Raw genomic sequence first — 14175 nt, forward strand, 5'->3', positions numbered from 1 at the left:
ATATGCCTTCTTATCATTTAAAATCTGCCAATAAATCATACCTGTAGCACGTATTACTTACCTTGTAGTTTAAATTTTTGCTATTGTACTGATTTAGAAGAAAAAATGTCTAATATATATTTTAGAAAACAACATTTGTACCTTAAAGTTATCTGCCTCTTTTAAAACTAAACTGCAGCTAAATTTCAGCGAGGTATGCATCAAACGAAAGGCGATGCATGTAGTTAATAAAATGAAAAAATAAATAAGTAAAAAGTCACTACTATTTAAATAAAAGATGTATTAAATACTTCACTTGCTAAAAAATAATACAACAAACTTCTCTTACAACCTCCCCCCTCTAATTTCAAATTTTTACTCTACGCAATTTTCAAATTTCACTCTCTCATGTTGAAGGTTATACGAGACGCAATGTGTTTATGGAAATAACACATGCATTTATTTCAGGAATCTTTTAAACATGAAATAAAGAACAAATTTTAAATTTAGCCTCTAAATAAATGTTTGGGTGCAGAACTTTGTGTCCAAAATTTGGTAGCTCTCAAGCCTTTCCACAATGACATAAACACATATACTTCTACAGTCTTCAGGTTTTAATAAAAGAGAATACATTACAATCCACATACTAAATAATATCAAACCCAGGAAGAAACAACATTAAACGTGGCCACCAGGCTGCCTATTAATGTACTGGAAGTGTGCCAACTCTTATATTTAAAATTTTGTTACAAAGCATATTTGGCTCATATAAATAGCCTTAATGTTTATGAAATATAATTTTTAATAATGGTTTAAAATATTTGAATTTATAAACTCAATAATGAAAAATATGATTTACAATTATTCTTCCCTTTCAATTTTACCATTTCTTAAATTGGTTTACAAAAGTTTCACTACTTCCTTCTACATCATAGCTTTCATACATCCACCTGCGATTCCGACGACATTCATGACCACACTTTCTAGAACTGCATTTTGGACACTCAATGAAGCAACCTTCACAATCTGTTTCTAAGCAATCACATAAGTCCATTTGACTTTCCTTGTGTATCCCACGTGAGTCATACTTGCAGCCTTTTTGATTCCTTGGCCTATGAAAAGAAAACTTATGTTGAAATTCAACTGTACACATATATTTTAAATTAATAATACATTGCAAAATAATATACAAACTCCATTATAATGAACTTTAAGAGACTTTAAATTTATTTCATTATATTCAATCCGATTGAAAAAATAGATTATCTCATAAAAATTGTATGATGAATCACAAAAAAAAATCTGATCACCACATGATTTCCTTGTACGGAATATTAAATTATACGCATTTTTTCTTGCATTTCGTTTAAACTAATTGGATTGAATTAAATCTACTTCGCCGACAGTGCATAAACCACAATAGAATAAATGCATTCTTAAAAATTCACTCTATTTTTTTGCCATAGTGACACTCTGGCACTAGGTTCACTTAGCAGTATTATATTTCGTTCATATTATAACACAGAACGCACAAAATTTATATCATTTAAAGAATTATCTAATCGTTGCCACATGTTCTATTCAAATACTATAATAAAGCTAGAATGATGTATAAAAAAAAATAAATCAAAAAAAAAAAAAAAAAAAAGTTTTTCAGAGATGATTGAGTATTTTTCATTCAATTAATTCATTGACTTCGCGACAAGGAAAAAATACATGTATTAAAAATTACAAAGTAAATCTTAAACACTTATTTCGTCGAAAAAATTCCAGAAAGGATTAAGCATGATTTTATTCGCAATAATAAATGAAGGCGTTATCTTTGTTGTTGCGAACCTACGTTTCTCTAGATTGAGAAAAAATCCACTACTCTGCTGTTTCAAATGTAAACAAGCAATGGCTGCCATCAAAAAATTATTAGGCTTAGCGGCACTTAAAGAACTGTAAAATTATTGATAATCCTAAAAATATTGTATACAGATTTACTAAAGGCATAAAAACCTTAACCGGAAGATAAGAACAACATAATTTCAATCATTTTTAAATCAAAAAATGTACAATTTACAAACATATAAGAGTAAAGAAACTGAGATCACTGAGCTGGGCAACAGAGTGGATATATATATAAATATATTTATATGCGTTTGGCGTAGCCAATTGCAACCAAAATACGAGGTGCACATCTACATGTTATAGTAGTCCTATATACAAAATTTCAACGTTCTGAGGCTACTCGTTTTTGAGTTATGCGAGATAAGACGCCACGAAAACTTCTCTTCAGAATTCATTTTAAAGCAGTTTTATAATTTTTTTTGGAGGAAAAGAGTCTTTTATTCTGTCCTTACGTACAGATATCACACAAAAACATCGTTAAATTGCATTCAAAAGCGGTCAATATTTTCGTTGAAATATGCTGCTTGAAACTTTTCGCGATTACAATAATTCCTTTTTACTTCGTACAAGGAAGTAAAAACTAATTAACATAACATAGTCACATCTGCCAAAACTAGTGAATATTAACCCCTCGAGCGGTTCAGCTTTTTTCAGGAAACGGCATAAAATATAATCGTGTGTACTCACCAGGTCTGTCAAAACAATGGCAAGTATTTTGACTTAAACTACTTCAAGAGTTTTTCCCCTTACCATGTGGATATAATTAAGCTAATTCTCGCCTCCGTTGAATTTAGGAAGTGAAATTAGCTCTTCTCCCTATTGTATCTTCGTCACAGGACTGGTTTCTAAAATGGTATTTTATCTCCTATTTGGCTACTTTATAATTTGCATACTAACACATATGCTGTATATTATTCGTACCTTAATCAAGATATGTGGCGAATACAGAAAGTTGATCAATATACATCAGTAATACAAACTATGTAAAATGCTTTAAATTTCCAGTTTTTTTAAGGAATTGCTTCGATAATGATGAAAAATTAATTTTGCCTTTTTTATCGTTATTTTCTGAGAAAAAAATTTTTAATATAGAAAGGGAATTTGTGAGAATTTTTTTTTCTCTCTTCCAATTTTTTGAATACAAATTATTCACAATTTATTTTAATATGTTTATATTTAATTTTCAAATATTTTAAGTTTATTCCAGTTAAAAGTATTAGATTTAAATAATTCTTTAGATTGCATCATAAATTTATTAGTAGTTAGTTATGCCACTGTTTTGAATCGTGAGAAATAAAAGTATTGTAATCGCGAAAAATTTCGATTTTTATATTTCAAAGGAAATTTTCATTTTGATTAATTCCATCATGACGTTTACACGCATGTATGTAAAATGTTGAAATTTTATATTTGGGACTTATGACTAGTTTTGTCCGTACGTATGTATGCATGTATATCGCATAACTCAAAAACAGTTAACTGTAGAATGTTGAAAGTTTCTGTATGGGATTAATATAACATCTAATTGTGCACCTCTCTTTTTTATTGCAATCGGCAGTGCCAAAGGGGCATTTTGAAATGGAAGATCATAACTCATTTTCAAACGAAGTAGGTTTAAATGAAGTTTAGGAAAAATTACGTTTAATTTATTTGTCGTACACAGTGGCATAGCGAGCATAACTGGCGCCCGGGGCAAAATACCTTTTTGACGGCTCTTTGAATATAGCAAAGCCACGACGGTTACCTTCTTAAGATGGCAGGCCTTCGTGGAGGAATTTTCTGAAGGCTTAGATTAGGTTATTATGGCAAAGCACAGTAGGATGCCTTCATGTTGAACTTTCTTAGAGAAATTGGCTCCCCATACACGTTACACATGGAGAAAATTATGAAAACGTCCATGCAGCCGGCCCGTTAGCCTTGATTCGAATCCAAATCGGAACTACCAGTGTTCAGCGATTTAATTCTTCTACCGTGGGAGGGCCTAATTGCTGAAGGGAAGTGGCTTGTATTCATGTTACACACGGTGAAAACAAACAATGCAACCAGCTGATTCGTCTGGCATCGAACCCAAACCAGTTCGAACTTCCAGTATTCAGTAGTCTTAACCACTCGGCCACTGGTGGCATGTGGGTAGGAGCCACAGATAATTAGATAATAATGTAGTGAGTAGCAAAAATCCCTAATAGTGGCCCTGGTTACTAGTAGGATTGTAAGTATATTGGTAATCATCCAATCTACAACAAGGAAATTTCGGAGCTTAATTGTAAAGTCAAATGCGACACTCCAATAAACGTGGTATATGTAGAGATGGAAAAATTTATTATTTAAAATATTTGTATTTATTAAACATTTTATAAAATTTATTCTTAATTTAGCGTTTAAGAATTCTAAGAGAGTTATCTGAGTATTTTTTCCTCCTCTGGTAATCCAATAAAATTGAGTAAATTTATGTTCTGTAATATCTTTGCGTGTTATATACATAGTTTTTTTTTCTCGTTCAAAGTTAGACAAGTTTACGCAAACAATACAGGTCGAAAAGAGAGCTGGTCTGCGCCCGGTGAGCCTGTCGGCAGCGTCGCAAAGCGTAATTTGACTAACGAAAAGATCATGCTTTGGATCTGGTGAGATTGCCGTGGTGAGATCCATAAAAATGAATCTCTCCATTAGTCGCACTATGCATCACATAAACGTCAGCTGTGCGCCGCATGAGCTGACTCAAGCAGATAAGGTCAGACGTGTTCGAGCCTGTACTATTCTTCTCGAATATCAATGCAAAGTTAAAGTTCTGAACCAGATATTCACTTGTGTTGAAAAATAAATTTATTTCAACAACATAGGCCAAAAATTTAGTTGATCTGCGCCCGTGAGTCCGTCGGCAGCATCGTAAAGCGTAATTTGACTAACAAAAAGATCATTCTTTTGTATTTGGTGGGATTGCCGTGGTATTAATCACAAATAGTATATGGAAAAAGGTAAAACCCTTGACAGTAAAGGATACAACGAGATGCTAGTGCATGTTGACGCTGCTATCAAGGAAAAGAGTCGAATTGAGTTCCGGCGCAGAAAGGTAACGTTCCATCAAGATAATACCATACATGTCTGCATTCACCGGCTGGCCTCTGTACGGATTCGAAAGGGATCTTTCACCATATAACTCCGACATCGCACGTTCGGACTTGTACCTTTTTTTTACACTTGCAGCTACATCTTGCTGGTCCTATCTTCACTTCTGCACAAGACGTCCGAAATGAGGTTGACCTGTGTTTGGACTCGGGCCACCAAGTTTCCGAGCCGAAGGTTTTGAAAAACTACCAAAACATTGGCAGAAAAGCATAGATTTTTGGTAGTGATTACTACCTGCACTAAAGGTACTGACTGCTTTTTTTTTTTTTTTTTTTCATAACTTTATGAAGAACGTTCGTGCTTAAAATTTTCGTTACAACCATTAAATTCTGTAATTTATGAATTCCTTCCCACTTCTCATGTATTTATCAACTGTACTTTATGAACCTGATATTCCTACAATTATCAGCTGTACTTTATAAATCTGATATGTAGAAACGCAATTTGATTTTATGCATTTCAGTATCAAGTGAATTTTTTAAACTAATTGTTCATTATAACACTTTATGTTGTTTTCATTCAAAGCTGAACTCAGATAATGTGCCGAGGTTGAACTACCAGTAATAGGCGACTTTAGCGCTCGCCCGCTAGAATTTAGAGAGGAACTGAGTGCTAGAATTGGGTTAGGCTCTTTGAATATAGCAAAGCCACGAGGTGGCAGATAGCAGATGCCTTCGTGGAGGAAGTTTCTGAAGGCTTAGTTTAGTTTATAGCAAAGCTCCCCATACACATTACACACGGGAAAGATAATGAAAACGCCCATGTAGCCAGCCCGTTCGCCTTGATTCGAACCCAGGTCGGAACTACCAGTGTTCAGCGATTTAACCGCTCGGGCGCGGGTGAGCCTAATTGCTGAAGGAAACTGGCTCGTATTCATATTGCACAACAGGAAAACAAACCATGCAACCAGCTGGTTCGCCTGGGATCGAACCGAAACCAAGTCTAACTTCCAGTAATCAATATTCTTAACCACTCAGCCACTGGCGGCGCGTGGCAGAAGTAAGAGCCACAGATATTGTATTGAGCAGCAAAATCTCTAATACTGGCCCTGGTTACTAAAAGGATTATATATTGGTAATCATCCAATCTACAGCAATGAAATTTCAGAGCATAATTGTGAAGTTAAATACGACACTCCGATAAACGTGATAAAGATGGAAAAATTTTTAAAAAAGGAAATTTACTATGCAAATACATGTATTCATTAGCAAACATTTTATAAAATTTATTCTTAATTTAGCGTTTATGAATTTTCAGAGAATTATCTCATCGGATTATTTTTTTCTCCTCTGGTAATCCAATATAATTGAGTAAATTTATGTGCTGTTAATATCTCTTTGTTATGTACATAGTTTTCTTTTTTTTTTTTTTTCCTCGTTCAAAGTTAGATAAAACTGAACGTACGTTACACTGAAATTACTTTGTTTAGAAAGTAAGCGCTTGGATAGAAACAGATGTGGGATTTCATTTTTAGAAGACATGAGATCACTTTCTGTAAAGTAATGTTATAAAATTTTGAATTTGAAATAATCGTACTTCGTTTTTAGTAGCGCAGAATGATAAAGATTTAATGAGAATATAGCAAAGCATCTTTTTAGAAACGCTGTTATAATTTTGCTATTTTATTTTTTTTATGGTAGGTCAAGGAAAAAGGCAGGCTGCTAAATACGGTAACAGCACATTGCTCTGTTTCATATATAGCGAATCCGCTTTGAAATGAGGCACGAAGCAGTAAAGTAGCTGAACACCAGTAGCTCAGTTCGACTGGCTGCGCTTTCGTGGTTTTACCCTGTGTAACGTGTATAGGAGTCAATTCCCCTTAGAAAGTCTTCCACGAAGGCATCCTTTCCCTTAGGCAGATAGATCGTACCGGTGTTTATGTTATCAACAGTACTGGTTATTTTCAAAAACGATCACCCTAGAAAGGTGATTGCCAAAAAGTATTCACTTCACTTATTTATACGTTATGCATGAATATACTCTTTTTAGTCAATCTAACATATATAAATTACTAATGCTCAAAACAAATTCAATTTTCAATATTCTGTTTCCTATTTGTTCCTGTTCAATGAAACAAATTCATACACAGCAAATCCAAATGCATCGCTACAGGAAGATGATAAACCAGCTCAGTACGTAATTACAGTTGCATCCGGAAAAGAGTACATATACATATAAATATATAATATATATATATATATATACGATATACAACGATATACAATATATATATATAAATATTATCGTTTTTTAGGATGTATCTATAATATGTATCATTTTACTTTACTAAAATATAATATTCAATTTTGTAATTTAGGAATTTCTTCCCCCTTATCATGTATTATCAACTTGTACATTACCCCTTCAATTATCAGCTGTATTTTATAAACCTGAAACATAGAAACGCAATTTGATTTTATGCATTTCAGTATGAAGTGAAATCTTGAAACTGATTGTTCATTATAAAACTTTATGTAGTTTTTATTCAAAGCGGATCTCAGATAATGTGCCGCAAATTATTTCCACACTAAGTTTTTTGTGCAAATAATACGTCCTGCTAGTGTTTTTGTAATAAAATGCATGTTATTAATTGATTTCGAATTTTCGTTGCATCTTGATATTGCTGCCAAAGATATTCAATCAAGAATAGTATCTTTTACTACGTTTATGTGTATGGATACATAGACCATTTCTCCGTGTACTAGAAAAATTTCATAATGATTTATCCACTTTTGAAGTAAAAAAATAATAGTTAGGAGTGTTATACGATTTTATAATACAAGTAAAAAATATATATAAAGCTCTGGAAAGTGCTAACACATATTTATGGAATATTATGGATGGTAATTTATGAAATATTATGGATGGATGAGTAAATGGAATATTATGTGCATGCTATATATGTATACACATATCATCAAGTATAAAATCATTTATATATAAATTTTATGTCGCGATGAAATTACCGAAATGCTTAAAAATCTAGTATTTTTAAAAATTGTTTTCTTCCGCAGAATAACGGCAAATTATGAAACATTACGCAATATTGAAAAGCGTGATGAACAAATTTTGCGAAAAGAAATAGCGACTGCTGCACGTATCTCACAGATATCTTTCATTCAACACAAAAGTGGAAAAGTTCTATTCCTGTTCAAAACATACCCTGCAGTCTGAGTCACAGCTGGAAGAAATGACAGCAGGTCTTTTGTTCAACTGAGGGGAAGTGTTTTGTGGCTTACTCACTTTCCCGCCAAACGAGTACAGTGGAAGGGAAGCTTCGTTGCCATAGTAACCAGGCTTTAGGTAGTCTTACAGATTTGAGTCTTTATCGCTCAACATTCGTAGCGCCATCTGTTATTAAAAATCGACATGAGAAAGGGGTATTAAAAGCTCTTAAAGAATTATCTAATCGTTGCCACATGTTCTATTCAAATACTATAATAAAGCTAGAACAATGTATAAAAAAAATTAAACAAAAAAAAAAGTTTTTCAGAGATGATTGAGTATTTTTCATTCAATTAATTCATTGACTTTGCGACAAGGGAAAAATACATGTATTAAAAATTACAAAGTAAATCTTAAACACTTATTTCGTCGAAAAAATTCCAGAAAGGATTAAGCATGATTTTATTCGCAATAATAAATGAAGGCGTTATCTTTGTTGTTGCGAACCTATGTTTCTCTAGATTGAGAAAAAATCCACTACTCTGCTGTTTCAAATGTAAACAAGCAATGGCTGCCATCAAAAAATTATTAGGCTTAGCGGCACTTAAAGAACTGTAAAATTATTGATAATCCTAAAAATATTGTATACAGATTTACTAAAGGCATAAAAACCTTAACCGGAAGATAAGAACAACATAATTTCAATCATTTTTAAATCAAAAAATGTACAATTTACAAACATATAAGAGTAAAGAAACTGAGATCACTGAGCCGGGCAACAGAGTGGATATATATATAAATATATTTATATGCGTTTGGCATAGCCAACTGCAACCAAAATAGGAGGTGCACATCTACATGTTATAGTAGTCCTTTATACAAAATTTCAACGTTCTGAGGCTACTCGTTTTTGAGTTATGCGAGATAAGACGCCACAAAAACTTCTCTTCAGAATTCATTTTAAAGCAGTTTTATAATTTTTTTTGGAGGAAAAGAGTCTTTTATTCTGTCCTTACGTACAGATATCACGCAAAAACATCGTTAAATTGCATTCAAAAGCGGTCAATATTTTCGTTGAAATATGCTGCTTGAAACTTTTCGTGATTACAATAATTCCTTTTTACTTCGTACAAGGAAGTAAAAACTAATTAACATAACATAGTCACATCTGCCAAAACTAGTGAATATTAACCCCTCGAGCAAATCAGCTTTTTTCAGGAAACGGAATAAAAAATAATTGTGTGTACTCACCAGGTCTGTCAAAACAATGGCAAGTATTTTGACTTGAACTACTTCAAGAGTTGCCCCCTTTACCATGTGGATATAATTAAGCTAATTCTCGCCTCCGTTGAATTTAGGAAGTGAAATTAGCTCTTCTCCCTATTGTATCTTGGTCACAGGACTGGTTTCTAAAATGGTATTTTATCTCCTATTTGGCTACTTTATAATTTGCATACTAACACATATGCTGTATATTATTCATACCTTAATCAAGATATGTGGCGAATACAGAAAGTTAATCAATATACATCAGTAATACAAACTACGTAAAATGCTTTAAATTCCAGTTTTTTTAAGGAATTGCTTCGATAATGATGAAAAATTAATTTTGCATTTTTTATCGTTATTTTCTGAGAAAAAAATTTTTAATATAGAAAGGGAATTTGTGAGAATTTTTTTTTTCTCTCTTCCAATTTTTTGAATACAAATTATTCACAATTTATTTTAATATTATGTTTATATTTAATTTTCAAATGTTTTAAGTTTATTCCAGTTAAAAGTATTAGATTTAAGTAATTCTTTAGATTGCATCATAAATTTATTAGTAGTTAGTTATGCCACTGTTTTGAATCGTGAGAAATAAAAAAAGTATTGTAATCGCGAAAAATTTCGATTTTTATATTTCAAAGGAAATTTTCATTTTGATTAATTCCATCATGACGTTTACACGCATGTATGTCGCATAACTTCACCATAAAATGCTGAAATTTTATATTTGGGACTTATGACTAGTTTTGTCCGTACGTATGTATGCATGTATATCACATAACTCAAAAACAGTTAACTGTAGAATGTTGAAAGTTTCTGTATGGGATTAATATAACATCAATTTGTGCACCTCCCTTTTTTATTGCAATCGGCAGTGCCAAAGGGGCATTTTGAAATGGAAGATCATAACTCATTTTCAAACGAAGTAGGTTTAAATGAAGTTTAGGAAAAATTACGTTTAATTTATTTGTCGTACACAGTGGCATAGTGAGCATAACTGGCGCCCGGGGCACAATACCTTTTTGACGGCCCCCCACAAAAAAACTTTTAGTATATAATGTATAGAATATATTGGTAATATGAAAATAATGTAAATAATAATAAAATGCTGAATCTGCCATAAAATACTCAAAAATATATTAAGAATAGTCACTACCTAACTACACAAGCCTTGGATTCGGAAATGCATCTGTGCCGGCGAAAAAAATCAGACATACGATGATCTAGAATTTGTTAAAAGGGTGTTATTTATTTTACATATTTATATAAGTGTTTTTAAAAAGTACAATTTTTAAACAATTAAAAGTTTAATATACATTGTAGATAAATAGATATGTGGCAACTTGCCTACTACAACTCAACTCTGCCAGTCTGGTAACCCATAGCAACCAAAAATAAGATAATAAACATTATCTTATTTATTATCTTCTATTCAATTGTTATAACTATTTAACAATCTGTCTCAAAAATACTATCATATTGGTGACCCGTATTTATTACGAATAGCAACCTTCAATGTTGCACGAATAAGGCGCTGATATGTCAAAATTCTGAGCACCAGTAAGTTATCCAGTGTGATGAGATGCAAGCAACACATTTCACCTGTGATTTCAAGCATTCTGCCGCATTTCGGTGAATCAACATATTTCTGTCATAATTTCAGCGGATATATGTATCGTCTGCTGCATTTTTCAAGTACGAGGCGTATTCGGAAACTAAGTACCGTTTTGAGAAAAAAAAAAAAAAAAAATAGTAAAACCATTTTTTCGAATCCAATTTTATTTTTACATGAAAATATATGTCTTAAGCTATTTTTCAACATAGTTTCCGCCAATGATCAAACACTTGTCATAGTGGGTGACCAGTTTTTGTATACCATCGTCAAAGAAACTTTCCGCCAGTTTTGATAACCACGACTCCACAGCATTTTTCGTGTCATCGTCAGATCCAAAGCGCTTGCAACCAAGCTCGCGCTTCATGTGCAGGAACAATTAACGATTGAGTGACACCAGCAGTATCGGGGAGAGCATTGTCATGGAGCAACACAATTCCTTTTACTGAGCATTCCTCTTTGTTTGTTTTGAATGGCACACCTTAGTTTTGTTAAAGTGTCACAATATCGTGCCGCATTAATGGTTTCACCTCTGGGAAGAAATTCAGTAAGCAAAACGCCTTTCCTATCTCAGAAGACAGTGCACATGATTTTTTGTGATGACATTGTCACTTTGAAATTTTGTTTTTTCGGAGAATGAGTGTGTCTCCACTCCATCGATTGTTGTTTCGATTCTGGTGTGAAATAACACACCCAAGTTTCATCACCTGTCACAATTTGGTTTAAAAAGTTTTCTCCCTCATCCCTGTACCGCGTGAGAAATGTCAGGGCACTACCAAGTTGCTTTGTTTTGTGAACATCAGTGAGCATTTTTGGAACCCATCGGGAACACAGTTTGCGATAATTCAAGCGGTCAGACACAATTTCGAACAAAACAGTACGTGAAATTTGTGGAAATGCCTCTGAAAGAATTGTCATTGTGAAGTGTCTGTTCTCATCAATTGCTTCATCAACTTTCCTTACCAAATCATCGGTGACAACAGAAGGCCGACCACTCCGAGCGTCGGCGTGGACATTTGTTCGACCTGCATTAAACATTCTTACCCACTTTCTCACCATTCCATCACTTATCGCGTATTCACCGTAAACTTCTGTCACTTGACGATAAATTTCAGCTGGTTTAACATTCCTCACGTTCAAAAATTTAATCACGGGATGAATCTCACAGTCAGCGGGAAAACTAATTGTCTTAAACATTTTGAATGTGCACAGCAAATTGAAAACACAACATAGAGCAACCAAAATGGCGACAATTGAAAGTCAGTGAACAAGAAAGACTAGTGCGCACTACCACAGCGCTGCGATGGCGCTAGAATGAAACGGTACTTAGTTTCCGAATACGCTATGTACCAAGAAACTGTGTCACTATATACATATTGATTATTTTTCCATACATATTATTACTGTGCATATTTGATTGATCTAAAGTGGTTGACAACGATGCTACTTCACAATTGGCGCGAGTGGCAGTTAAGCCACCACCTTTTTGTCGCTGAGACCCATCGTTATGGTTCATTCAATTGGATGCGCAGTTTAAATTGAGTCACATTACTGCCCACAAAACTCAATTTTATACAGCGATCGCCGCGTTAGAGTCACAGGTATTACAATCAGCTCGTGAAATAATTTTGAATTCACCGGCAATGGACAAATACAAATCTTTAAAAAAAAATTAATTTCTGTTTATGAAGAATCCGAGACATTTAAAATCAAGCAGCTGTTGCACGATTTAGAGTCGGGTGATATAAGGTCTTCTCAATTGCTATCTAAAATGTCAGACTTAGCCACCGGTAACCTAACGGATAACATTCTTAAAACATTATGGATGAACGGATAACATTCTTAAAACATTATGGATGAACAGACTCCCATCTTACACACAAACCATTTTAGCGGCCAGTAGCGAACCACTTAAAAAAATCTTCCCGAAATCACTGATAAAATTCACGAGCTGGCCATTTCTGCGCAAATACACGCAGTGCAGGCTCCTGGTCCAGGTATTTTGGCATTACAGGCTCAAATTGATGATTTGACCAAACAGGTTGCTCAGTTAGTAGCCATTCAAGCTGAACCTTTTCAGCGCCTTTTCCAAGCTGAACCTTTTGCACGCCTTTTCGTCATCGAAAAGAATTCAGGCTTAAGGTTTCTTGTAGACACCGGGGCAGAATGTTTCTGTCCTTCCACCACATTTTCACGAACAAAAGCGCCTTACCAAGTTAAAACTTTATGTAGCAAATGGAACTCCTATTCAAACTTTTGGTGAACGCCTGATATCTGTTGATTTAGGATTGCGCCGCAACTTCCAATGACCATTCATTATTGCTACTGTCCTATTATTGGCGCTGACTTTTTACAAAAATTTTCTTTGCTTGTCGATCTTAAGAATCGCTGTTTGATAGATTCCACAACCAACTTAACTTGTCCGGGAGTAATTCACAATAGTCAAGATTTGAGAATTAAACTGATTTCGAGTAACTCCCCATGGCATCAACTTCTCAGAGAATTCCCTACAATCATGCGCCCAGTTATTGGTATTTCCGAACCCAAGCACGATGTACTACATTATATTGAAATTAACGGACCTCCAATTGCCGCTAAACCAAGACGCTTACCTCCGGACAAGCTTAAAGCCGCCAAAGAGGAATTTCAATACATGATGGAACAGGGAATTTGCCGTCCTTCAAAAAGTTCATGGGCCAGTCCTCTCCATCTAGTTCGGAAACTGAATGGTTAGTGGCGATTATCACTGGTTAAATGCAGCTACAATTCCTGATCGTTACCCAGTCCTGAACATTCAAGACTGTATGCAAGTTTTAAAGGGAAAAGCTATTTTTACAACCCTTGATCTTGAGCGGGCGTATCACCAAGTGCCCGTTAACCCAGCTGAAACTGGGGATATTATGCCTTTTGGACTATTTGAGTTTCCGGTTATGGCTTTCGGCTTATGCAGTGCTGCTCAAATGTTTCAACGCTTCATGAATCAGGTGTTAATCGGTCTCGACTTTCGTGTACCTTATTTTGATGACGTCTCCTCTTCAGAGCAAGAACACCTATCACATTTGAGAACAGATTTCAATGTTTTCAAAGGTACAGTGTCAATCTTAATCCTTCCAAATGCGTTTTTGGCCAACCAA

At 34.1% G+C, this 14175-nt stretch overlaps 1 protein-coding gene across 1 annotated transcript in view; it reads right to left on the reverse strand.

Annotated features, from left to right (window-relative positions):
• Nucleotides 1-572: 572 nt before the first annotated feature.
• LOC146997704 (ARL14 effector protein-like) overlaps nt 573-14175 on the reverse strand; it is a 63914-nt gene continuing 50311 nt past the window's right edge. Inside the window, exon 3 of the mRNA XM_085815528.1 lies at nt 573-1091. Within this exon, the coding sequence (XP_085671654.1) occupies nt 860-1091 (232 nt within the window). The 3' untranslated portion in view covers nt 573-859. The remainder of the gene's footprint in view (nt 1092-14175) is intronic.

The sequence above is a fragment of the Stegodyphus dumicola genome, chromosome 4, assembly GCF_044657685.1.
Source record: "Stegodyphus dumicola isolate Sdum_Otavi_A_Nest chromosome 4, ASM4465768v1".
NCBI lineage: Eukaryota > Metazoa > Arthropoda > Arachnida > Araneae > Eresidae > Stegodyphus > Stegodyphus dumicola.